The sequence below is a fragment of the Clinocottus analis genome, unplaced genomic scaffold (genome assembly GCF_023055335.1).
Source record: "Clinocottus analis isolate CAN_PGR_092001 unplaced genomic scaffold, fCliAna1.0.p SCAF_20, whole genome shotgun sequence".
NCBI lineage: Eukaryota > Metazoa > Chordata > Actinopteri > Perciformes > Cottidae > Clinocottus > Clinocottus analis.
In genome coordinates this window covers 1,002,708-1,030,207 of record NW_027175932.1, presented here as the reverse complement: position 1 = coordinate 1,030,207, position 27,500 = coordinate 1,002,708, and the positions used below count along the sequence as shown (strand labels likewise).

The window sequence follows — 27,500 nt, the reverse complement described above, 5'->3', positions numbered from 1 at the left end:
CTCCTTCCTCTTCACCTCTCCTTCCTCTTCACTTCCTCTCTTCACCTCTCCTTTCTCTTCACCTCTCCTTCCTCTTCACCTCTCCTTCCTCTTCACCTCTCCTTCCTCTTCACTTCCTCTCTTCACCTCTCCTTCCTCTTCACCTCTCCTTCCTCTTCACTTCCTCTCTTCACCTCTCCTTTCTCTTCACCTCTCCTTCCTCTTCACCTCTCCTTCCTCTTCACTTCCTCTCTTCACCTCTCCTTCCTCTTCACCTCTCCTTCCTCTTCACTTCCTCTCTTCACCTCTCCTTCCTCTTCACTTCCTCTCTTCACCTCTCCTTCCTCTTCACTTCTCCTTCCTCTTCACTTCTCCTTCCTCTTCACCTCTCCTTCCTCTTCACTTCCTCTCTTCACCTCTCCTTCCTCTTCACCTCTCCTTCCTCTTCACTTCCTCTCTTCACCTCTCCTTCCTCTTCACCTCTCCTTCCTCTTCACCTGTCCTTCCTCTTCGCTCCCTCCCAGGTGGACCGGGTGTCCGTCACGGCGGAGGGCGGCGCCGGCGGTCGCCCCGCCAACAGGCCCGGGGGCGGAGCCATGCGCATCCACCGCCACTTCCCGCACGCGGCGCAGCAGATGTACGTGGTGGTGCTGCACCGCGAGCTGAAGCCCTCCAGGCTGTACCGCCTCAACGTCAGCTTCGACGCCGCCATCGAGGACGAGCTGCTGGGCTTCTTCAGGAGCTCCTACACGCTGCAGAGGGAGAGACGGTACACACACACACACACACACACACACACACACACACACACACACACACACACACACACACACAGGGACACACACACACACACACACACACACACACACACACACACAGGGACACACTCATTTTTCCCGCAGCAGCAGGTGGTTTGATTAGAAAAGGTCAGAGCTTCACATCCACGACATTGATTAACTCAAACACTCTGTGTGTGTGTGTGTGTGTGTGTGTGTGTGTGTGTGTGTGTGTGTTCGTTCCACTTATCAAACCTCTCACTCCCTTCCTTATGAATTTCCCATAAGCCTCGGCTGCAGAGTTGTTTCCACATCAGATTTCTTCCCCACGGTGCTGATGGGAAACAGACAGCGTGTTGATCCATTTATTATTCGTGTGTGTGTGTGTGTGTGTGTGTGTGTGTGTGTGTGTGTGTGTGTGTGTGTGTGTGTGTGTGTGTGTGTGTGTGTGTGTGAGAGATCTCTGTAACTTCTTCTGCTTCATCAGATTCATTTCAGACGCTACAACGTAACAAATATTAATAATCAAAGTTTGAAACAAGTGAACTTTAACCTGTGAAACCTGGTTCTGGTTCTGGTTCTGGTTCTGGTTCTGGTTCTGGTTCTGTTGAGTCGATCAGGAGAACGCTTCAGAGAAACATGGATATGAATAGTTTTCATTACACATCAGGATCAATCATATTGATGACCTCATCGATTTCTTTATTGGCTTCTGATCACGTGAATGTGTTGGAAACTCCTAATGACTCGTAAAGACTCCTAATGACTCCTAATGACTCGTAAAGACTCCTAATGACTCCTAATGACTCGCAAAGACTCGTAAAGACTCTTATTGACTCATGAAGACTCGTAATGACTCATAATGACTCTTAATGACTCGTAAAGACTCTTAATGACTCGTGAAGACTCGTAAAGACTCGTGAAGAGTGTGACATCACAAGACGAAGACGATGACGTGACGAAGACGAAGAGTGAGTCTTGTGAGGATGAATCTCTGCCAGCAGCTCAGTTTGTGACCCGCGGTCCTGCAGCAGCTGATGCCCCGTCACAGCGCCATGGCAACACAACAACACAACAACACAACAACACAACAACACAACAACACAACAAGCTGCTCGTCCACACGGGAGATTATGGAGAAAAATATGTTTTTGTTGCCGGAGCTGCAGAATAACAGCCGTCAGTCTCACCTCATGAATATGCAAATGTGATGACTCATCACAGAGATATGACGACATCACAGAGATATGATGACATCACAGGGATATGATGACATCACAGGGATATGATGACATCACAGACACATGATGACATCACAGCTGATTATGGGAATTAAAAAAAAAAAATTTGGGGAAAATGTCTGTTCAGAGTTCACTGTTCACGTTAACTATGCTGAGACGTGTGTGTGTCAAGCTAATCCTTATACACACACACACACACACACACACACACACACACACACACACACACACACACACACACCTCCCCCTCAGGATTGTCTTCCAGTGAAACCCGTCTGAAATGTTTGTGGTTTGCTGTCAGCCACTCACATGACACATGACAACACACACACACACACACACACACACACACACACACACACACACACGGCTGATGTAAAAGCAGGAAACATGCTGCTCCTTCACAGAGTCACATATTTAAAGAAAGATGAAGTTCAGCCGCCATGTTGTCGACACAGTCAAGACAGCAGGACCGTGTTTTATCTTCAATACACACACACACACACACACACACACACACACACACACACACACACACACACACACACACACACACACACACACACACACACTTAGACTTTCGTTTTATTCTTGAAGTGCATTACAAAGACAAAACGCTGCCGTGTCACTTTACGAGTAGAGCTGCCCTGTGATTGGCTCGGCTGCTTTGCAGCGATGTGATTGGCTCGGCTGCTTTGCAGCGATGTGATTGGCTCGGCTGCTTTGCAGCGATGTGATTGGCTCGGCTGCTTTGCAGCGATGTGATTGGCTCGGCTGCTTTGCAGCGATGTGATTGGCTCGGCTGCTTTGCAGCGATGTGATTGGCTCGGCTGCGCTGCAGCGATGTGATTGGCTCGGCTGCGCTGCAGCGATGTGATTGGCTCGGCTGCGCTGCAGCGATGTGATTGGCTCGGCTGCGCTGCAGCGATGTGATTGGCTCGGCTGCGCTGCAGCGATGTGATTGGCTCGGCTGCGCTGCAGCGATGTGATTGGCTCGGCTGCGCTGCAGCGATGTGATTGGCTCGGCTGCGCTGCAGCGATGTGATTGGCTCGGCTGCGCTGCAGCGATGTGATTGGCTCGGCTGCACTGCAGCGATGTGATTGGCTCGGCTGCGCTGCAGCGATGTGATTGGCTCGGCTGCTGTGAACACCTGTGACCTGGCTGACGAGCAGCCTCAGAGCAGACTGAAACATCCAAGATGGCCGCCAGGATGTTCTTCATTAGACGGGAAGCCGCTGCTCCTGTTTTTAACGAGGACGGGAACTCCAGCTAACGAGGAGACGTACGCGCCGCTAACGAGGAGCAGAGCACCCAGATAATGAGGGCGCTCCTCTTCATCACCCTGCTCTTCATCACCCTGCTCTTCATCACCCTTCATCAAACTGCCTCAATCGTTCTGATAGTTTCATTTAGAGGTGAGACGTTTGGGATCAATACTGTGTGTGTGTGTGTGTGTGTGTGTGTGTGTGTGTGTGTGTGTGTGTGTGTGTGTGTGTGTGTGTGTGTGTGTGTAAGCGATCACATGGCAGGCAACTTCATAAATTCAATCTCAACCACTTGGGAGAGGAGGAAGAGGAGGAAGAGCTTCACTAATGCTGTTTTTTAACTGTTATGAAACTATATCTATTTATTATTTTCCTCCTCTTCTTCCTCCTCTTTCTCCTCCTGCTCTTCCTCCTCTTTCTCTTGCACCTCCTCTTGCTCCTGCTCTTCCTCTCCTTCCTCCTTTTGCTCCTCCTCCTCCTCTTCCTCCTCCTATATTATTCACATATGTCATTTTATATTTTACACCAAACAAACTTGATGAATCAGCCTTCCTGTGTGAAACTATACACACACACACACACACACACACACACACACACACACACACACACACACACACACACACACACACACACACACACACACACACACTGCAGTCTTTTCAATGTGAAAGCGGGGAATTGCAATTGGAGACGTTGCTTAAAAAGATCAGTGTCCAGTGTGTGTGTGTGAGAGAGAGACAGATATAGAACACACACACACACACACACACACACACACACACACACACACTTCTAACACACAAACACTTAAAAGCACCTGACTCCACAGTTTCCACTTCAGTAAAATCTCTGAATCTAAATGAGGTGTGTGTGTGTGTACATGTGTGTGTACGTGTGTGTGTGTGTGTGTGTGTGTGTGTGTGTGTGGGTGCACATCCAGCGTGTCGTTCACGTGCGTGCGCTCTTCTTCTTCTGTGGTGTCTCTACGCAGAGATAATAGCAAACATTACAGCAGGAAATGAAACCGTTTTCCAAGCGTAACGTCGCTGTGTGTGTGTGTGTGTGTGTGTGTGTGTGTGTGAGTGTGTGAGTGTGTGTGTGTGTGTGTGTGTGTGTGTGTGTGTTAGTGTGTGTGTGTGACATGTTGTCCCTGGCAACGCTGTCGGCTTGGTTTTCCATCAGGATTACCGTGACAACAAGCGTTACCTTGGCCGTGAGACTGTTGCTGGTGTCACGTTGTGTTCGAGTGCTCGTTCATATCGTGGTTTTATTGAGCTTTTGTTCAGGTGTGTGTGTGTGTGTGTGTGTGTGTGTGTGTGTGTGTGTTCTAATTGATTCTCTCTTTATCTCGTTTCTCAGGCTTCTCCATTATTCTCTCGCTCTCTTTCTGTTGGCCTCGCTCGCCCTGTGTTTGTTATTCTGTTACTCCCTCCATCTTCTCCTCCTCCTCCTCCCTCCATCATCCTCTCTCTCCACCTTTACCTCCTCTCCTCCTCCTCTTTTGTCATTTCTTCATTTTCTCCTCTTTCTCTTCTCGTTCTTAACTCTTTTTTCCTCTTTCTTTCTTTCTTTCCACCTCTTCTCCTTCTCTTCTTCTGCCACTGTTTCCTTTCCCACCTCCTTTCTTCTCTTCATCTTCCTTCTCTTCTTCTTCTTCTTCTTCTCGGTCTTGTTGTTTTGTGGTTATTCTTCCTCCTCCTCCTCTTCCTCCCGCGCGTGTTCCTTTCATCTCTTCCTCCTCAAACACCTGGAGGAATCTTTCCAGAGGGATTATTCCTTCGAGGAGTTTTAATTTGCTGCTGTCTGTCAGGACGTCAGGACGTGAAAACCTTCTCTGGATTAACGGCATCAGGAGGAAACAGAAAACGTTCCCGTGTTCGTTCTGGATTATCTCTCCGGGCGGAAGCTGCTTCGTTCAAGAGAACAAAAAACATCTGAGGAAGAGAAATGTAAAAACTTCTGTTGACAGCCGACCTGTCGCAGGATAATCCCAACTCCAGATTAACCTTTCCTCCTCCTCCGATGAGGCGTTCAAAGACCGGGACAAAACCCCGGCATCACGAGTTTTCTGCCTGGATTCAGCGTGTGTGTGTGTGTGTGTGTGTGTGTGTGTGTGTGTGTGTGTGTGTGTGTGTGTGTGTGTGTGTGTGTGTGTGTGTGTGTGTGTGTGTGTGTGTGTGTGTGTGAGTGTGTGTGTGTGTGTGTGTGTGTGTGTGTGTGTGTGTGTGTGCTCTAAAAACATTAGGATGAGTACATACATTTTTCACAATAAAAGCGCCAGTTCTCTGTTAAATAGCCTCCATCAAAAAATATTCACTGATGAACACAATTTATTTCCTGTAGGATTTTCACAATAAAAGCCGCAGTTCTTTCTGTGGCTCACTCTTCCTCCCTGCAGCATTTACAGACTTGTTTTTACTGGAGATTCGCCTCCAACGAAGCCTATTCACTGGTCTACACAATTCATTTCCTGTTGTATTTTCACAATAAAAGCCCCAGTTCGTTCTGTTACCTACTTTCTTTACTCAACCATTATTATGTTCATATTATTGAAGAAAAGCTGCTAACAAAACTATGCCACTTTGATGATCTTTCACAATAAAAGCTCTCCTCGACTTTGCTATTTCAAACCTTTTACTTTGAAGCGTCGGCGCTCATAAAAGCCTCATCCCATAATGACCCGGCTCCTCCCGTTGCCCTCCCAGGTACCTGGCGGTGACCCAGTTCAGCCCGGTCCACGCCCGGAAGGCCTTCCCCTGCTTTGACGAGCCCGTCTACAAGGCCACGTTCTCGCTGGTGCTCGGCCACGACGCGCAGTACACGTCTCTGGCCAACATGCCGCTGGAGAGCAGCAGCGAGCACGAGGACGGCTGGAGGACCAACCGCTTCGCCCGCTCGCCGCGCATGTCCACCTACATCGTGGCCTGGGCCGTGTGCAACTTCACCTACAGGGAGACGCAGACCGAGGACGGGGTGACGGTCAGTCACACACACACACACACAGACACACACACACACACACACACACACACACACACACACACACAGACACACACCGTGACATATGAAGGGTTTCTGCCTCGCTGCTGTTGTCCCTTTCCTGATTGGACTTCATTTCATGCACGAGCGAAAAAGTGGGAGGTGCTTAGTTTTGTGTTGGTGTGTGTGTCTGCCTGCATGACTTGTGAGGACATGTGTGTTGTCCTCACAAGTCCTCATAGAGTAAGTGTGTATTCAAGTCAAAAGTCCTCATACTCCGGAGGTACCGACGCACATACACACACACACAACCACATACATGCATCCACACACACACACATACACACACAACCATGCCCACGTGCATAACCATACGCACACACACACACACACACACACGTTTGTGAGAAAAAGGCAATAAGAAGAATGAAAAGCTCTAAAGCAACATATTGGAATAAGATAACAAACCAGCATCATTGTAAAGTATAATCTGTGAAGTATAATCTGTAAAGTATAATCTTGTGATCCAGACGTAATTATCTGTTTTTCCTGAGATGAGACGTTTCCGCGGCTCTTTCTGCTTCTCTAAACTCTGTGATCTTGACTTAATGATCTCCGCGTGTTCCCAAAAACCAAAATGTTGTTTGATTCTCCGCCGACCTTCTTCTCTTCTTCTTCTTCTTCTTCTTCGTCTTCTTCTTCTTCTTCTTCTTCTTCTTCTTCTTCTTCTTCTTCTGGGTTTCCTGATTGTTGAGCGCGTGAGAAAAGAAGCTCGTTATCTCGACACGACGACTCCTTTCAAAGAGCTGCATGAATTCTCCAGAGCATCAACGTGGCGGCAAACAGCTATTGTCTGTGTAAAGAGCGCCCGGCTAACGCTGATAGCTCCTGTTCCCCCTCTAGCTAACGCTGATAGCTCCTGTTCCCCCTCCAGCTAACGCTGATAGCTCCTGTTCCCCCTCCGGCTAACGCTGATAGCTCCTGTTCCCCCTCCGGCTAACGCTGATAGCTCCTGTTCCCCCTCCAGCTAACGCTGATAGCTCCTGTTCCCCCTGCAGCTAACGCTGATAGCTCCTGTTCCCCCTCCGGCTAACGCTGATAGCTCCTGTTCCCCCTGCAGCTAACGCTGATAGCTCCTGTTCCCCTGCGGCTAACGCTGATAGCTCCTGTTCCCCCTCTAGCTAACGCTGATAGCTCCTGTTCCCCCTCCAGCTAACGCTGATAGCTCCTGTTCTCCCTGCAGCTAACGCTGATAGCTCCTGTTCCCCTCTAGCTAACACTGATAGCTCCTGTTCCCCCTCTAGCTAACGCTGATAGCTCCTGTTCTCCCTGCAGCTAACGCTGATAGCTCCTGTTCCCCTCTAGCTAACGCTGATAGCTCCTGTTCCCCCTCTAGCTAACGCTGATAGCTCCTGTTCCCCCTGCAGCTAACGCTGATAGCTCCAGTTCCCCTCCGGCTAACGTCGATAGCTCCTGTTCCCCCTGCAGCTAACGCTGTTAGCTCCAGTTCCCTTCCGGCTAACGCTGATAGCTCCAGTTCCCTTCCGGCTAACGTTGTTAGCTCCAGTTCCCTTCCGGCTAACGCTGATAGCTCCAGTTCCCTTCCGGCTAACGTTGTTAGCTCCAGTTCCCTTCCGGCTAACGCGGCTAGCTCCGTCAGCTCTGTTCATGTAGTTTTCCGTCGTTTATGAATCATTTCCTTATGAGTTGCCGTAAGAAACGACGACACACGTCTTCTCCATCTTGTCTTCACTAATTGTTGAAAACATTTTGGGATTAAGAGTAACGTCCAATAAAACGCAGATTTAGCTTCATGCGCACGGTTAGCGGGTAAGCGTGTGCATCCTGGTCGTTTGGTGTCAGTGGCATCGGCAGGAATGAGCTCTACTCGTTAAAACAGGTAAAAGATGTCGGACGCTTTGTTGTCAGCATTTCTAATCGTTTTCTTTCAGTCAGTACAAAGAGAGAAAGTTCTTTTGACTCTTTATTGTTGTGACTGTCATTAACTCAAGCTAATTGGATGCAGCTGGCAGTCCCAGCACCACAGTCGACCTTCAGAGTTTATAACCACGGAGGTCTCCAGAACTCGTCATCTTGATAAAATGACACGTTCAAGTCGTTATCGCAGGAAAACAATGATTCATTTCCAGATAACCATCTTAATGAAGTGATAACGCTATCAGGACAACTGGCTTAAAATACTACAAGTGAACCGCGTTCTCCGTCTCCGGATAACCGGCGTCTCAAAACGTCTCGCGCGCAGATCTCATTAGCGGGTTTTAGCGTCTCCTGATGATGTAATGGAGTCCAACAGCCGCGTGTTTCCTCAGGATAACGCGGTAATTAAGATGTGAGCGCCGATAACAGCCGGCTGTCTGGAGGAGAGGGAACGTCCACTCGCTTCCTCCTTCCTTTCCTCAGATGTGGATCACTCTTCACAGAGGTTTGGATCAGGTTCTTATGGAGGCCCGTTCCCACCAGAACCGAGAGGAACATGTAGCTGTGATGATACAAATATCCCCAGAGCCGTTCAGAACTACGAGATAGAAAGTCATAACTGTTTTAAACCTCATAATGATGACGTTCTACCTCAGTATTATGACCTTCTATCTCATATTTATGACGTTCTATCTCAGTATTATGACGTTCTATCTCATGTTTATGACGTTCTACCTCATGTTTATGACGTTCTACCTCATATTTATGACGTTCTACCTCATATTTATGACGTTCTACCTCATATTTATGACGTTCTACCTCATATTTATGACGTTCTATCTCATATTTCTGACGTTCTACCTCATATTTCTGACGTTCTACCTCATATTTATGACGTTCTACCTCATGTTTATGACGTTCTACCTCATATTTATGACGTTCTACCTCATATTTATGACGTTCTATCTCATGTTTATGACGTTCTACCTCATGTTTATGACGTTTCTATCTCATATTTATGACGTTCTACCTCATGTTTATGACGTTCTACCTCATGTTTATGACGTTTCTATCTCATATTTATGACGTTCTACCTCATGTTTATGACGTTCTACCTCATGTTTATGACGTTCTACCTCATGTTTATGACGTTCTACCTCATGTTTATGACGTTCTACCTCATGTTTATGACGTTCTACCTCATGTTTATGACGTTCTTCCTCACTAGAACCATCTGTTCTGTGAGCCTCACAGTGTTTATCGTCTCTCTTAACAGCCAGAACAATGAAAAACAGAAATATGCACACACACGCGTCCGACACTCCTGTACAAGGACAAACACACACAACCTTGTTTCCCTTCTTCTTCTTCTTCTTCTTCTTCTTCTTCTTCTTCTTCTTCTTCTTCTTCATCCTCCTCTTCCTTCTCATCCTCCTCTTCCTCTCCTCCGATCATCTCTCTATCAGTGTAATTACGACTCATCCTTCTCGTCTGCCAGAAAGTCAAGGACAGCTCTCCAACACACACACACACACACACACACACACACACACACACACACACACACACACACACACACACACACACACGTACTCCTTGTTACTGAAAGATGATTTTTGCAAAATGCTGTTTTAATGGCGAATCATATCTGGGTCATTTATAACCATCACTGGTCTCTAGTGTGTGTGTGTGTGTGTGTGTGTGTGTGTGTGTGTGTGTGCGTGTGTGTGTGATATTCGGGTGGGATCAGTCATGCAAATGAGCTTCAGTCTTTATAATGAATACATTAATCTTTTTTTTTGTGTGTCTTTGCATTTTCAGTCAGCCAAAAAATACAAAATAAAAAGAGCCGCTTCCGTTACTTCACGTCTTTAGAGGGAAATAAAAGTGAAAAGCACAAAGTCACACACTCACATTGTGTTTCCCTCAGACACACAAACAGGAGCAGCTGCTGGTTCTCCTCCTGGAGGTTCTTGTGAGGTTCTCTAGTCGTCTCTGAAGGTAACGTCGTGTTCAGAGAGCAGGACGTTACCTTCAGGGTCCTGTCTGAGTCACGGACAGCAGAGCGCTCTCTCAGACGACGTCTTCTTCTTCTTCTTCTTCTGTGGTTCTTCTTGGTCTTGTTGTGTTGTTGCGTGTCAATGGTTTTGTGGGTCAGTTGTCGCCTCACCGCTCAATAATCCGATAGAATAATGATGATATTAACAGATTATAATCGTCTGGTGTTCATTTCTTGGTGTGAAGCGTCTTTCTTTCCCTCTGTGACGTTCCACGCTGCAGGTCATGTTCTCCTGCTCGCGCTGCTCCTTCCTTCTCTTTAGTGTTTTGTCGTTGCGGTTCCTTCAGGAACAGATCCGTGATGGAGGACGGAACCGCTCTGCATGCGGGTCACATCTCTAGAACAACGTCTCTATAGACGAATATAAAACACATGAACACACATAATGGGTTCCTGGGTTCTCCAGGATATCAGGAGGTTCTCCAGGATATCAGGAGGTTCTCCAGTATTTCAGGAGGTTCTCCTGTTTCCCAGCAGAAACTACTTCACTGATGGTTCTCTAAAATAAGAGAGATTAGAGAGAAATGTTCTGATTCACTCGCTCACAACTCTGCAGGATGAACCTGAGAGACATGAAGGTTCTCCATGTGTTCTCCATGTGTTCTCCCTGTGTTCTCCATGTGTTCTCCATGTGTTCTCCATGTGTTCTCCATGTGTTCTCCCTGTGTTCTCCATGCAATACTATTGTCATATTTCAGTGCTGATATATATTTTATATTTTGTGCTTTGTTCTTTATTTTTTATCGTTGTGTTTCTGTGTGAGCTCAATGATCTTCTCATTGTGCATCATAACTGTCTGTTATCTGTGGATGTGACAGTGAAAACAGATTTAATCTGTAATCTGCTTCCTGACGTGTCGACTCGCTCCTGGATTTGGATGCTCTAAATGATTTTCATACATTTCTAAACCGTCGTGTTCATCTCGTCTGAGTCTCCAGACGGACCTGAAGCCAAGAACCCGAATCCACCGCCAAATTAAATCTGAATCAAATCCCATCAAGCAAATTACGAGAGCAGATTAATGAACGACACGAAGCGCTTCATCGCCGCGTTGTCGAGGAAGAAGGATGAAGCGACGTCGCTGATGAAGACGTCGTCCCGAAAGATGAAGAGCTGGAGATCGGCCTCTCGTCAACGCCACGTGAACGAGGCCGAGCCGCCCGCTGGCCGACAGCCGACACGCCGCCAAGACGCCGCGTGGAGACGAGGGACATCGAGCTGTCTGAAGAACTCTACACTGTAAAAAACTCTCCGTCGATTTTACAGGAAAAACTGTTAAATCACAGCAGGAAGAAAGCGTTAAATCAAGCAGGTTACATTCAGCTTCTCTGACAGCGACGATATGATATCTTATATACAGCCCATATAGTAATCTCTGCATTTACTCCTTCTAAAAAACATATTATATCAATGTTAATGTACTAAACACTGCACTGATAATGGAAATACATCAAAATATTTAAAAAAAACTGTCTCAACTGGTTGCAAAATCCAATCCGGTGATGTTCTACATCCATCGTACCTTCATTTCTCATGGTAACGTTCTGTGAATCACAGCCGCCGGTGATTCCCTGCATGTCACACAGATGTTCACAGAGTAGGAAGCAGGATGCAGGATGCAGGAAGCAGGATGCAGGATGCAGGATGCAGGATGCAGCTCGTGCCCTCGCTGCCGCTCTGTGTTGCAGCGTCGCTTCATGTTGAAACCTGAGCGTGAGCCTGAAGGCGGCGGAGACGCTGCTGTCTGTTTGCAGAGCGGCTTCCTCTGACATGAACATCGATCCTCCCGTCGCTCCGTCTTCCTCCTCCTCCTCCTCCTCCTCCTCCTCCTCCTCTTCCTCCTCCTCCGAGAGGAACCGCTTCATACGATGGAATAAGGAAATAAAACACCCTTCCATCCTCTGCAGAGCTCATTCATCCTCCTGAGCAGCGTTAAAGGAACGAAGCAACTCGTGTTTCTGCTCTGAGAACCTGAACCTGCAGATCCTGCAATGTGGAAACTAAACGACTGCAACGCTCGAGAGAGAAGAGACCAGAGTCCACAAGTCAACGTGTTGCTGCTGCTCGACAACACGAGGCGACACGAGACGCTTCCTCCAGTAGGGCAGGAACATGTTCACACAAAACATCCACAGAGACACAAAACAGCAACAAAGAGACACAAAACAACCATTAAGAGACACAAAATGACCACAAAGAGACACAAAACAGCAACAAAGAGACACAAAACAACCATTAAGAGACACAAAATGACCACAAAGAGACACAAAACAACAACAAAGAGACACAAAACAAACACAATTAGACACACAACAACCACAGAGAGACGAAAAACATTGACAGAGATGCAACATTATCGCAAAAAGACAGAAAACAATCACAAAAAGACACAAAACGACCGCAAAAAGACATTAAACGACCACAAAAAACACAAAACAACAAAAAGACATAAAAAACACAAAAAGACATTAAACAACGACAAAAAGAGACAAAACGACCACAAAAAGACATAAAACAACCACAAAAACACACAAAACAACCACAAAGAGTCATAAAACAACCACAAAGAGACACAAAACAACCACAAAGAGACTCACAGCATTAAGAGTCATGATGTAGGTCTGTGTGTGTCTGTGCTCAGCAGCCTCTCTGGTCTTTTAACCAACAACATACAGAACTCCGGAACGTTCTGGGATCAATGGAGCTTTTGATGTTTTCACGTTCCAGAAGAACAAAGTTGTTGGTCAGAATCTAAACGTCTGACGCTGCAGTTTAGTTCATCTGGATGTTCCACAGACAATAGAAACAGGAAGTGACTCATGTTCTACTTCCTGTGGACAATCAGGAGCAACGTCTTTAACGTTTGTGACGGTTCTGATGGTTCTGATCAGAACCCGGTGAGCAGGACTCTCTGCTCTTCTTCTTCTTCCAGAAGCTTCCTGTTGTTCTGTCGGCATCAGCGTCTCTGAGAGCTTCTTGTTCCTGTAATGAGACTCTTCTCCTTCAGGGAGGATGAGAGACAGACACACAACAACACAAACAAACAAACAAACAAACAAAGGAGTGAGGACCCGCTGAGACGCTCTGGATCCATGAAGCTCCGTCTGCAGCGCTCAGCTGGTTCCTGCTTCACTTCACCTGCCAGCCGGCACCGGGTTGTGCAACACTCTAACCCGACACACAAAGGACAAAGACACAAAGACACGCGCGCTGCAAACGCTGTAATTTATAGATATCCCACAGAGACACACAACATGATCACAGAGACACAAACGACCACAAAGAGACACAAAATGATCACAAAGAGACACAAACAACCACAAAGAGACACAAACAACCACAAAGAGACACAAAATGATCACAGAGAGACACAAACAACCACAAAGAGACACAAAATGACCACAGAGAGACACAAAATGACCACAACGAGACACAAGTTAACTACAAATATACACAAAATGAACACAAATAAACACAAACTAACCACAAAGAGACAAAATTATCGCAAAGAGACACAACATTTGTACAACAAGACACAAAACAACTACAAAGAGACACCAAAAACCCACAATGAGACACACAATAAGCAGAAAGAGACACAAAACAACCACACAGTTGTGTTGTTAGTGTAACTTTGTTCAAACAAAGACTTGTCGCATCACTTCCTGACATGGTTGCGTTGCTCTCGGCCTCATCAGGTAGAACGCAGCTTTATGTGTCTTTAATTGTATTAAATGTCACATTTACATCCCATAATGATAATAAAGGTCACAATAATGTCCCATAGTGATAAAACACTGATTTTAAAAAGATAAAGGTCACTTTTACATCATTTCTCTTATGAGACTATTTTAAGTGAAAGTTTGTGTCCTTTTCAAACTCAAAGTGTGTCTCTGCAGCCACGATATATATATATATATATATATATATATATATATATATATATATATATATATATATATATATATATATATATATATATATATATATATGGAGCACCAGTGTTTTCAGACTCTTCACCTCCGTGTTCGATCTCGTGAGATCGTTCGTGACTCTCTCAGGAGCTCTGAGCCGAGACGTTTGTGTCGAGCTTCGCTTTTCACCGTGATTTGTCCATTTGTGTGTCCGTCGACATTGTGTGTGTGAAACTGACCAATGAACACTCAGGAAATAAGGACCCGCCCACTTTACACTGCAAAAAACACGCCTTTCCAAACCAAACACAAACTGTTGTAATATTCATATTTCATTTACACACCATGACGCTGAGTCTTGAAGTCACTTCATCTCATGACAGTAGTGACAGACAACACATCCACTCAATAAACGATGATACACAATTTGGTATTAGTCATTTATTTACATTTATCTACCTTTGTATTTATGTATTTCACTACTTTTGTGAACATAAGACCTTTTTGTAAACACATTTCCGGCAGAAAACAGTTGGTAAAGTTATGTTTTCACAAGAGATTTCACAAAAAATCCTGTTTAAATCTTTCTATTGGACCTTATTATCACTTTACACCCTTAAGACAACGGTGCTTCATTGTATAGAGAGCGGAGATTGTTTTATATACATATATATCTATATAAATATATAGATGTAAAGCACATGAGTGTTTCATAAGAAGCTGAATGTGAGATCCTGAGTGTTTAACAGAAGGAGATCCGAGGACTTTGTCTCTCGGTTCCACTCGACGTCGTCGATCATCTCGTTTGTCACGTCGTGGGCGTTGACGGCCCGTCGCTCTTCATCGGCGCCGTCCGAGCGCATCGCTGGACGCCGCCGTCGCGGGTCAGCGCCGTCCGTTTCGGAGTCGGAGCGCCGGCCGTCTGAAAGTCTGTAGATCTCAGTCGAGGCCCAAGAACGAGGGAGGGAGGGAGGGAGGGAGGGAGAGAGAGAGAGAGAGAGAGAGAGAGAGAGAGAGAGAGAGAGAGAGAGAGAGAGAGAGAGAGAGAGAGAGAGAGAGAGAGAGAGAGAGAGAGAGAGAGAGAGAGAGAGAGAGAGAGAGAGAGAGAGAGAGAGTGTTACGGCGTCGGTCGCGCTCTCTCCGCCGCGGCGCTCTTATCGGCCGCTAAACCATCCATCAAATTATCGCGGCGAGCCCGAGCGTCCATCACCCTCATGATCCATCATCCAAGGGCGACGGACGGGGCGACACAATGCGAGCGAGCGATGTCACGGACGAGTGGAGAGATAACAAGAGGGGGGGGGGGGGTGATGTTTGAATTGATTTGAGAAGGGGAGCAAGAAGAGAAGAGCAAACTGTAATATTTGTGCGTTTATCTGCTCGTTTCGTGCCGCGACTGTCAAAAAGTTTGAATATCGTTCGGCTCTGAAGGAGAAAATGTCCGCTCTTGATTTCCCGAGCGGCCGGTCGGACTAATTCAGTTGTTTCTGATGAGAAAAGACCTCTTGAAATGACATCAAGCATCTGGACTGGAAGCTGACGCCAGTCGCTGCCGCTGCTCAGACACTCCTGGCTTCTATACAACCAGTGGACAGGGAGTGACCTTGTAGCCCCGCCCCTAAAGCGCCCCTGCTTTATAGTCTGTTTGACTCTAAATGAGCATCGTGCTGTATAGAAGAAGACTTGAAACTAGAGATTCAGACATAAACTCATGTTTACAATGTTTACTGAGGGAATAGATCAAGAAGTAGAGTCACTTATATAGACTTCTATACAACCAGAGGAGTCGCCACCTGGTGGTCAGGAGAGAGAATGCAGCTTTAACACATGAAGCATAGACTTCTATACAACCAGAGGAGTCGCCCCCTAGTGGCCAGGAGAGAGAATGCAGCTTTAACACATGAAGCACAGACTTCTATACAACCAGAGGAGTCTTGGCGTAGCTCTGAAGCCTGTGGTGGTATCACTGGCGCACAGAGAGCATTTCATTAACGTGTCTGGTTTATGGCTTCATGAAGTTGTGATGGACAGTTATTGTGGTCATTGAACGTTCTCACAGGGATTTATTTCCCTTTATTGTAAATTAATTAGACGCAGGCGGCTTCAGAGAGACGTTCCTCTCTAATGTTTTGGCTTCACAAGTACCGTGTGTTTTATTTCAGTCTGCTGTGATAATTCCCCGCTGCTGCCGCTGTTGCGTGGTTAATCCGCTTCACATTAATAGCTTTCCAGCAGTTCAGAGGGGAATCACACCGTCACCTCCTCAAAAAGACTTCACATGGAAAACAGTGTTTCATTAACAGCCCTTTAATAAATAAAGCCAAGTACACAGAACTCAAACTGATTTCTTGTTGGGCCTTTCTTCTAAATGTCATCCCAGACTAAAAGTGTGTGTCTCTGCAGCCACTAAGGCTGTTTGAATAATGTTGTGTTATAATAAAAGGTACACATGTGAGATGTTGTTCCCATTCAGATTGGCTCCATTGGCTCTAATGGGTCCATTGGGTCCATTGGCTCTAATGGGTCCATTGGCTCTAATGGGTCCATTGGGGTCTATTGGGTCCATTGGCTCTATTGGGTCCATTAGTTCTATTGGGTCCATTGGCTCTATTGGGTCCATTGGGTCCATTGGTTCTATTGGGTCCATTGGCTCTAATGGGTCCATTTGGGGTCTATTGGGTCCATTGGCTCGATTGGCTCTATTGGGTCCATTAGTTCTATTGGGTCCATTGGCTCTATTGGGTCCATTGGGTCCATTGGTTCTATTGGGTCCATTGGGGTCCATTGGGTCCATTGGTTCCATTGGGTCCATTAGTTCTATTGGGTCCATTGGCTCTATTGAGTCCATTGGGTCCATTGGGTCCATTGGTTCTATTGGGTCCATTGGTTCCATTGGGTCTATTGGGTCCATTGGTTCTATTGGCTCTATTGGGTCCATTGGTTCTATTGGCTCTATTGGGTCCATTGGGTCCATTGGGTCCATTGGTTCTATTGGGTCCATTGGTTCCATTGGCTCTATTGGTTCCATTGGGTCCATTGGTTCCATTGGCTCTATTGGGTCCATTGGCTCCGTTGGGTCTATTGGGACTATTTGAATGGTATTTTATTTTTTTCATGTACCAAACCATATATTTCACTTGTATATTACTTCTGGTGTTCAATACATCCAGATGTTGGACTTTTCTTTCATTAAACAAGCAATAATTTACAGTTTTACACAACAATCGCTCAGTTAACGGTTAAACTCATCATATAAATACATGAGCATGTTGTTTTCGGAGGTCATGTGACACAACAGAAGCCTCCTGCATGTGCACAGAGCTCATGAAGCGCTGCAGGAAGTTACGGTTTGAACTTCAGAGAATACAACTCGTTGGTCTCTTTCTCTCCATGCACGTCTATGGGAACGTCTGCTGAGGCCGATTCCTTCTTCCCTCTCTTCTCACTTTCTTTTCAAAGGGACTTGAACTCGGAACCGCTTCCCGCTGCGTCGCCTCCAATTGGAAATATTCTGGTTCCTCGGCTCCGTTATAGAATTCATAATCTCTGCGGCTCGGGTTGGTTTTTTCTTCTTCTTCATCCCGGTGAGTTCTCGGCGCCGCGTCTCTGAACTGGACTCAACGCGGCGAGCACAGGATTCCTGCGCTTTGGGGGAATGGATTGGACAAAGCGCCGGCGGCTCGATGCCGCGTCCCGTGATCGGAGGCGACATCCCGAAGGCGATGGATGTTACTGGGATTGAAATATTCCTCCTATTTTCTAAACAGCTTAGCGGGAGAGAGAGAGAGAGACGGGAGGGGGGGATGACTCCCAGCATGCATTGGGTGAGGTTGACGCGACCGATGAGCTTTCACGCTCGCTTACGCACCGACGGGCAATTTGAAGTTTCCGCCGATGGAACTCGGGCGGCTCTTCGTGGGTTTCAAACCCCCGGGATCTCTTTTCTTTTGGCGAGCGGCGGCGACCCGCTGATCCACCGTGCCGCCGCGCTTTTTTAGGTCGGCTTTTAAACGGCACATTTCAGTCCCGGGAGACACATTGTGAGCGTCTGCGCGTGTGTTTGTGTGTGTGTGTGTGTGTGTGTGTGTGTGTGTGTGTGATGGTGCTTTGAAGTGAGGACGTCACACACCTGGAGAACGGTTCCCTCCTCACCTGCAGAACGGGACCGGAGGCGCTCTCAGGAATCCTCAGGAGACGGTTCTCCATTCAGAGGCTCGCTGCCGGTCGCCGCCTCGATTTCAATAAAGCCTTCGCTCCCCGAGCGGATAGTCACTGGAGATGAGTTCTGGTGGAGGAGGAGAATGTGGAGGAAGAAGAGGAAGAAGAGGAGGAGGAGGAGGAGGACGAGGAGGAGGAGAAAGAGGGCTTTAAAAGTTAGAATTTTTTATTGAAAATCAGTGCTGCTTAGGAAACAGAGAGGAGGAAAGGAGGAAGAAGAAGGAGCAAGGAGGAGGAGGAGGAGGAGGAGAAGATGAGGAAAGGAGGAGGAGGAAGAGTATTGTGACACAACATTGGCAGAGATTCAGCATTTTGTGGACGAAGTTTGCATATTTATCAATATCAGTATATTTATTAGCATATTATTGATATTATTGCAGTCACAAAAACTGCAGTTTATTCTCCTGCAGGGGTGTACTAATACAACCTGTACTACTACAACATGTACTAATACTACCTACACACACACACACACACACACACACACACACACACACACACACACACACACACTGTACGGGCGCCGATATGTTTTCACAGCTGAGTGAAAACAGAGTTTATTAGAGTGGAAGTGAAACTGAGAGAGAAGAGAAGAAGAGTGACATTACTGGGACAATAGTGTGTGTGTGTGTGTGTGTGTGTGTGTGTGTGTGTGTGTGTGTGTGTGTGTGTGTGTGTGTGTGTGTGTGTGTGTGTGAGAGAGAGAGAGAGTGAGAAATGACAGCAGTGATACAGCAGCATTACATCATAGCGTATATGTGTGTGTGTGTCCACCCACTTGCATCTGTGTGTGAAAAATGATATGAGTCGTGAGTGTGTATATCTGTGTGTGTGTGTGTGTGTGTGTGTGTGTTTAATAGCTTGTATCTGTCGTCCTTCAGCTGACAGTGAGGTGGTTAGTCTCTCTGACAGTAAAACCATCCAACACACACACACACACACACACACACACACTTCTTTAGCTGTCCAGACACACACTTTGTTTCCTTCACCGCTGCAGACTCAGATTTAAAGAGATGTACGTCTGGTTCTTTTTTGCTTCATGCGTTAGCCGCCGCTATTAACGTTAGCTAAAGGTGCTTTACACGTTAGCCGCAGACGCTTTACACGTTAGCCGCAGACGCTTTACACGTTAGCCGTAGGCTCTTGCAGACGCTTCATGAATCCATCTTTACGTAAAAAATAACTAAAATCAGCTAAAATCTCCCGTAATCTCTTCTACAGAATAATGAACACGCTGTGTGTGTGTGTGTGTGTGTGTGTGTGTGTGTGTGTGTGTGTGTCTGTGTGTGTGTCTGTGTGGGGAACAGCTGACCACAGACTCTGGGTCTCTATTTTCCAGACAGCAGCAAGCTGAGCTCATTTTCTCCTGCAAACTTGCCAAATTGCTTTTAGCCCAGAAACATTTTTATTTTATTAGCAGAGCGGCGTCAGACGGAGCGGCTGTCCGTCCGTCTGTCCGTCTTCAGGCTGAAGAGAATCACTTCACTTTAAAAGAATCACTCGGAGTCACTGGAGTGAAGCGTTTCTGGCAGATTGACGCCGCGGCAACAAACGCGAAGCTGCTCGCGAAGCCGTTTAAAACATATCGACCCCGAACCTTTTGCCTTCACTTTTATCTTCTTTCAGCTTCTGCAAAAGTTTCTCAGACGGACGTTAAAAGCTGCAGCCGCTCGCCCTCCTTTTGTGGCCTGGCGTGTTAAAGGCGTGTCGCGGTCGTCGCCATCTTGGTTTCACCGCAACCAACGGACCAAGACCACGAGGTCTGAGAGCGAGTTCAAACATCTTCACACCCGACAGACGGCCTTTCAGCGAGGTCACGTGACCTGGTGGTACGGATCAGTGATTGGTGTTGACGAGTTCTCGTGTGTGTGTGTGTGTGTGTGTGTGTGTGTGTGTGTGTGTTGTGACGGTATGATCTACTGCGGGACGATGCTGTTGAAATGAAGCGTTTGTCAGAGTCGTCTGAACTGAACGGTTGGCGCCCAGCGTCTGGACCTCAAGTAGAAAACTTTCATTAGTTTTGTGTTGTTGTTGTTGTTGTTGTTGTTTTTCTCCTGGCAGTCGAGCGTCTGTTTGAACCTCGCCGTCGACCCGAGCCGGGTCTCGATCCGCTCATCGCCTCCCAGGACTCGACCCCCGCTCGCGCCGGCTCGCTTCCGCTGCTTTCACTCCGTGTACATTTTGACGAACATGGAACTGAAATTTAATTTTGTGTCTCTGCGGCGTGGAAGAGGAGCTGATCTCAGCGTCTGCTCGTACTCGCTGTGCCGTCGCTCTCCTCGTGGGTTCCACCTCAACGTCGCCAAACGTGGTTTCCCTCTCCGCGCGATGAACTTGGCTGAACTCCATTCCGCCGAGAATCTAATCCCGCTTCCTCTCGCCGTGTCCGTGACTTCATTCACATCGTCTTTCTGCCTCCTTGTTGTTCCAGATCCGTCTGTACGCTCGGCCCGACGCCATCGCCAGCGGCGCCGGAGACTACGGGCTGCACATCACCAAGAGGCTGCTGGGATTCTACCAGGACTACTTCAAGGTCCAGTACTCACTGCCCAAGCTAGGTGAGTCCTGCTCTTCTTCTTCTTCTTCTTCTTCTTCTTCTTCTTCTTCTTCTTCTTCTTCTTCTTCTCGGTCTTGTTGTGTATAAGAAGTTGTGTCGATGGTTTGAGGGTCAGTTGTCGCCTGATCGCTCAATCACCCGATGGAATAATGATGATGAAAATATATTATAATCGTCTCACAAACTTCATTTCTTCTTCTTCTTCTTCTTCTTCTTCTTCTTCTTCTTCCTCCTCCCCGCTGAGCCTAATGTTCTCTCCTCTCTCTCCTGGATCATCATCGTCTCTTTGTGCTTCATTTGGAGCTCGTTGGGTTCATCAAAGCGTTTTCTCGTCTTCAGGCCAGCAGAACTCTCTGAGCTCTTTTCCTGCAACCTTCAGCGGCTGCTGTTTGTTTTACAGCAGCTAAAGTTGAAGTGTTAAAAGGAGTCGAAGTGTCAGTAACATGTGGAAACTGTCCAGTTTCCTGAAGGTTCTTCCTGGTTCTGGGCTGGTTCTGGTCGTCTCCTTCCTCTCTCCTCTCCTGACTCGTCGTGTCGGCTTCAGTTTCATCTCCCGACGCGTCGCCTGTCTTCATAATTGTTTGTGTTTGACACTTCCGTCCCGCCACTTTCAATTAGCGCCGCGTTTCCTTTCCTCTCTCTCTCCGCGGGCCGAGCGAGCTCCATATTGTTGACGTTGTTTACTTCCTTCCTGTCCACATCCATCCGTCACGTTAGGAACTCACTTTCAGCCAAAAGCTTCCTGTTTGTTTCCAAAGCGCTCAGGATCAGACTCACATCCGCTTCCTCCCCGACGCCGGTACGAGCCGCATTTAAACGCCGCTCCGCGCCGAGCGGAAGGTGATGTCACTTCCTGTGTCAACTTGCTACGATCTCATAAAAGGTCTGCGAGGTTTTGACGTCTTCCAGAACCAGAAGCTCGGTTCAGTACGAGTCCTCTGCTCGTGCTCCCGTGACGCGTTTTATCCGTTTATCCAAAATGCTGCGAGGACGATGATGATGATGATGAAGCAGTGATTTAGTGGTAAGCCTCCGCCAGGGATTTCCAGCACCATGAAATTACTCGGCAGTAGCTTTGCCGGCCGACTCGCCTGCAGCGGTTCGGCTCGTTGGTGGACGACGCTGCAGAGTCGGTCGGCTGATCTAAATCCAGGAGTCAACATTTGCTCAAAGCTCGGCTGAGTTCAGCGAACTGGAGTTTGTTCCCACGACGAATCCCCCCGAGCCGCTTCCTGCGCACGCCGGGGCCAGAACGTCAATCTAGACAGACGGGTGGAGCTGCAGGATGAGCCCCGTCATTGAGCTCGGCCGGTTGTTCACAGCCGGCGTTCCTCTGCCGCCTCGTGGCCTCGGGGCCTCGGGGCCTCGGGGCCTCGGGGCCTCGTGGCCTCGTGGCCTCGGGCCGGGTGTCGCGGCGCCTCGGGCGGCGGAGGAGACGCTGACTTCCTGGTTCAGCGGCTCTGCAGCAGAAACAGACGTCTGTGTGTCGCGCTGCAGCCTGGAATCACAGGACTGAACCTCCTGAAACACTCAGAGGATGAAGCGGCGGCCATGCGCCGCGACGCAGAGCTCCTCCAGTCCTCTTCCTCTGAGACTCCTGTCTCTTTAAATTCAGAGTGTCCTTTAAATCATGAAAACATTATTTTATTTATCTGCTTTTCACGTTGAGATGCTCCTTGTTGCTGACTGTCGCTCTCCGTCATATTGTCACCGCTTTTTTGTTGCTACGTTGTTTTTTTGGGTTATTTGCTACATTGTTGGCTACGTTGTTGGCTACGTTGTTGGCTACGTTGTTGGCTACGTTGTTTGCTACGTTGTTGGCTACGTTGTTGGCTACGTTGTTTACTACGTTGTTGGCTACGTTGTTGGCTACGTTGTTGGCTACGTTGTTTGCTACGTTGTTGGCTACGTTGTTGGCTACGTTGTTGGCTACGTTGTTTGCTACGTTGTTGGCTACGTTGTTGGCTACGTTGTTTGCTATGTTGTTGGCTACGTTGTTGGCTACGTTGTTGGCTATGTTGTTGGCTACGTTGTTGGCTACATTGTTTGCTACATTGTTGGCTACGTTGTTGGCTACGTTGTTGGCTACGTTGTTAGCTACGTTGTTGGCTACGTTGTTAGCTACATTGTTTGCTACGTTGTTGGCTACGTTGTTTCCTCATAGCGACTCATAGTTCCTCAAGTCCTTTTGCACAGTTCTGTCTCTTTAAATCCAGATTGTACTTTAAATGATAAAACATGGTTATATATGTTTTCTCTCTCCATCGGTTCTGTTTCCACCGTTCGAGCCTCACTGAGCGCCATGGAGGTCGACCTCAGTGTCTCTCAGGACGATAAAACTCTCAGTTTCTCGGTTTCCTCTCTGAGATCACGTGACTTGTTGTTCGAGGGCCGCGGTGCCGGCGGGAGGAACTACAGCTCCCAGCATGCCCGGGTGCTGTTTCGGGGGTCCGGCGGGAGGCGATGAAGCGAGTTGATGCAGAAGGAATGAAAAGAGAAGATGTGTTTGTGTCACACAGCTGGAGCCCAGCAAGACGAAGACGCCGGTGTTTTGCAAAACAGAAGTCCAAAAAAATCCCCCGACGGGCTCCGACCCCACGCTCAGAACTTTAGTTTGGCTCCGAACCCAAACGTGTGAACACATGAACGCAAAGAGAGCGAAGCCTCTGTGAGGACGCTGGATCTCTCTTTCTGTTTGAATCTAGTCAGATGTTTCCTGTTTCTCTGTGTGAGCCGTGACTGAATGCATTCTGTGTGTGTGTGCGTGTGCGTGTGCGTGTGCGTGTGTGTGTGTGTGTGCGTGTGCGTGTGTGTGTGTTCATCTCCATATACCCACATAACCACGGGCTCTGTGAGAGTGTGTGTGTGCATTCATACTGATGTTGACATCAGCCTTTACCACAGCTTTCCTCTCATCCCAACGATGCCAACGTGTGTGTGTGTGTGTGTGTGTGTGTGTGTGTGTGTGTGTGTGTGTGTGTGTGTGTGTGTGTGTGTGTGTGGGGTCCCAGCGCCTCAGGGCTCCATCTGTTGTCATGCAGGGCATCGAGCTCCCGAGAGAGAGAGAGAGAGAGAGAGAGAGAGAGAGAGAGAGAGAGAGAGAGAGAGAGAGAGAGAGAGAGAGAGAGAGAGAGAGAGAGAGAGAGAGAGAGAGAGAGAGAGAGAGAGAGGAGCAGAGCGGTGTATTTAAAGAGACAGTACCGTCGCTGCAGGAAACAAGAATCTCGTCAATATAAAATGGTTCTGGTCCCGTTGGAGGCGGCGCGTCCGTCGGCCTCGACCCAACAACGATAAACGCCGTGCAGCATGTAGTACTTTACATGTGAAGTACTTTACATGTGAAGTACTCTACATGTTAAGTACTCTACATGTGAAGTACTTTACATGTGAAGTACTCTACATGTTAAGTACTTTACATGTTAAGTACTTACAATGTAAAGTACTTAAAATGGCCACAAAAAACATGCCTCTTAAGAAAACATCGTTCTTCTTTTTCTTCTTCTTCTTCTTCTTCTTCTTCTTCTTCTTCTTCTTCTAAATGTTCCTGACATGAATCTTCGTGATTCGTTTGTTGACGGCAGAACTTTGTTTCCACACATACTCACTGCTCTGAAGGGAGAACAGAACCAGGACCAGAACCAGAACCAAGACCAGAAAAAGAACCAGAACCAGAACCAAGACTAGAACCAGAACCAGAACGAAGACCAGAACCAGAACCAGGGCCAGAACCAGGACCAGAAAAAGAACCAGAACCAAGACCAGAACCAGAACCAGAACCAAGACCAGAACCAGAACCAGAACCAAGACCAGAACCAGGACCAAAAAAATAACCAGAACCAGAACCAAGACCAGAAAAAGAACCAGAACCAAGACTAGAACCAGAACCAGAACCAAGACCAGAACCAGAACCAGAACAGCACCAGAACCAGGACCAAAAAAATAACCAGAACCAGAATCAAGACCAGAAAAAGAACCAGAACTAAGACTAGAACCAGAACCAGAACCAAGACTAGAACCAGAACTAGGACCAGAATGAGAAAAAGAAACAGAACCAGAACCAAGACTAGAACCAGAACCAGGACTAGAACCAGAACCAGGACCAGAATGAGAAAAAGAACCAGAACCAGAACTAGGACTAGAACCAGAACAGGACCCCAGCTTTGGTTCCTTCTGTTGGTCATGACGCGTGTTCTTCAGTTTAAACGTAGATAATCCTCAGACTGCAGTAAAAGTACTAGTACAATACTTTGATAGTACTCTCTTCTCATTCAGAGAAGAAGTTTTTACTCAAAATGTTTTTAACGACAAATAATTTCCTGAGTCTTTGATGCAAAATATAAACAGTAAAAAGTACAACATGTACCTTTAATATGTAGTACAGTAACAAGTATAAGTACCTCTGAGATGTAGGGTAGAAGATAACAGAAAATGAAAAGTACAAGTACCTCAAATGTACTCAAAAGTACAACACTTGTACTTTGTCACGTTCCTTTATTTCACTTTTGAACTTCTTGTTCTTCTCTTCCTCCTCCTCCTCTTCCTCCTCCTTGTTCTTCTCCTCCTCCTCCTCCTCCTCCTCCTCCTCCTCCTTCTCCTGCTGCTGCTCCTCCTCTTTCTCTTCCTCTTCCTCCTCCTCCTCCTCCTCCTCCTCCTCCTCCTCTTTCTCTTCCTCCTCCTCCTCCTCTTTCTCTTCCTCTTCCTCCTCCTCCTGCTCCTCTTCCTCCTCCTGCTCCTCGTCCTGTTCCTCTTCCTCCTCCTTCTTGTTCTTGTTCTTCTCCTCCTGCTCCTCCCCTCCTTCTCCTCCTCCTGCTGCTGCTCCTCCTCCTCCTGCTCCTCCTCCTCCTCTTCATCCTCCTCCTCCTCCTCCTCCTCCTCCTGATGGACTGAGCTAACAGAACTGATAAATGGCCTCTCTGGGCTTCCGTAGATAATTTCATGTGACGGTTCCAGCGGAGCAGAAATCTTGCTGCAGCCGAGCGAACGAGCGGCTCAGGTGATCCCAACTGTCAGGAGGATTTAGCTGAATACATGTGTGTGTGTGTGTGTGTGTGTGTGTGTGTGTGTGTGTGTGTGTGTGTGTGTGTGTGTGTGTGTGTGTGTGTGTGTGTGAACACGCCAAGTGGACTAATGTGTTCTGTTGAGTCCTGGCTCCATCTGGGCTCCACTGAGATCCACAGACAGCACCGCCTGAGGTCCACACACACACACACACACACGCACATACACACACACACACACACACACACACACAGACACACACACCCCTCCGTTCCTCTACCTTGTGTATCTTTTCATTCTTTCTTTCTCGTCTTTCCACTTCTTTTCCCTCTTTGTGTCTCGTTCTCTCTCTCATGCCGTCGCCTCGGGCCGACTCACAACAACAGATGGACTAAACTCACACACACACACACACACACACACACACACACACACACACACACACACTCACACTCGGGCTGCGGGCCGTCAGCTGTCTGCTGCCTCTCTGGAGTTCGGCTCTTCGTCTCATCCAGACGTCTTTGCAGGAATTTAGCAACAAAAAAAAAGCTTCCATAAAGTCTGGATGTTTTTTAAAGAAGCGTTTTAGCTTCTTTCTGCTCTTTTGTTTTGGTTTTTACTTCACAAAACTTCTTTTTTGGGCTCATGTAAGAAACGTTGCTCCTGTAGAATCAGACATCTGACGCTGGAGAAATGTTGAAAAAAAAGATCTCAAAATGGTCTTTTTTCTCATTTCTCTGTCGGACATCAGATTTAACGACGTCATCAGGAAACTTTACGCACAATTAGACATTAAATCATTTATTTATTCCACAACTGAACTGTTTCACAATCTACTGCGATGGAAACAGATTTAATCATCTTGAAAAGCGGTGATAATGTAATTGATGCTGTGAACGTCTCGTTAACGTGAGAACTCGCTGCTTTCCTCCTCTGAGACGCTCTGACGGGGAAACTATGATGTCATCACTGAGTGAGCCTCAGGAAGAGATCGTGAAATACTTCACGTTCAGGAAGAGATCGTGAAATACTCCGTTAAATTCAGGAAAAGATCGTGAAATACTTCGTTAAGTTCAGGAAAAGATCGTGAAATACTTCGCTACATTTAGGAAAAGATCGTGAAATACTTCGTAGGGTTTAAGAAAAGATTGTGAAATGTTTTTTAGAGTCAGGAAAAGATCGTGAAATACTTTTAAAATTCTTAAAAAGATCGTGAAATACTTCGTTAGGACTTTCATCGTCATCTTTTCGATGAATACGATAACACAGAATATGAATACTAGCTTCCTTCCCTCGCTCATGTCGTGAACTCGTCTCCTTTCCTGGACTTCACTGAGGAAAGGAGACGTCGTCACTCTGAACAGGGCAGTGAGCTCGTGAGCGTTCGTTTAGGCTCCGCCTCCGTTCACTTCGTCCTTCAAGACCTTTTCCTTTGAGTCTTCAGGAGTTTTAATCCAGAACTCAGACACAGTAATCTCAGTAATTGGTGATATTCCGGCGGGTTGAAGGTTTCCTCTCAGCTCACAGAGTAAAGAGGGAGCGCTGACGGGCTGACGGCGGCTCCATACT

General features: G+C 47.2%; 1 protein-coding gene across 1 annotated transcript in view; it reads left to right on the top strand.

The window, feature by feature from the left end:
- Positions 1-27,500, top strand: part of trhde.1 (thyrotropin releasing hormone degrading enzyme, tandem duplicate 1) — a 90,646-nt gene that overhangs the window by 4,840 nt on the left and 58,306 nt on the right. The window contains exons 2-4 of the mRNA XM_068586650.1: positions 504-748; positions 5,971-6,244; positions 20,808-20,934. Coding sequence (XP_068442751.1) covers positions 504-748; positions 5,971-6,244; positions 20,808-20,934 — 646 coding nt within the window. The remainder of the gene's footprint in view (positions 1-503; positions 749-5,970; positions 6,245-20,807; positions 20,935-27,500) is intronic.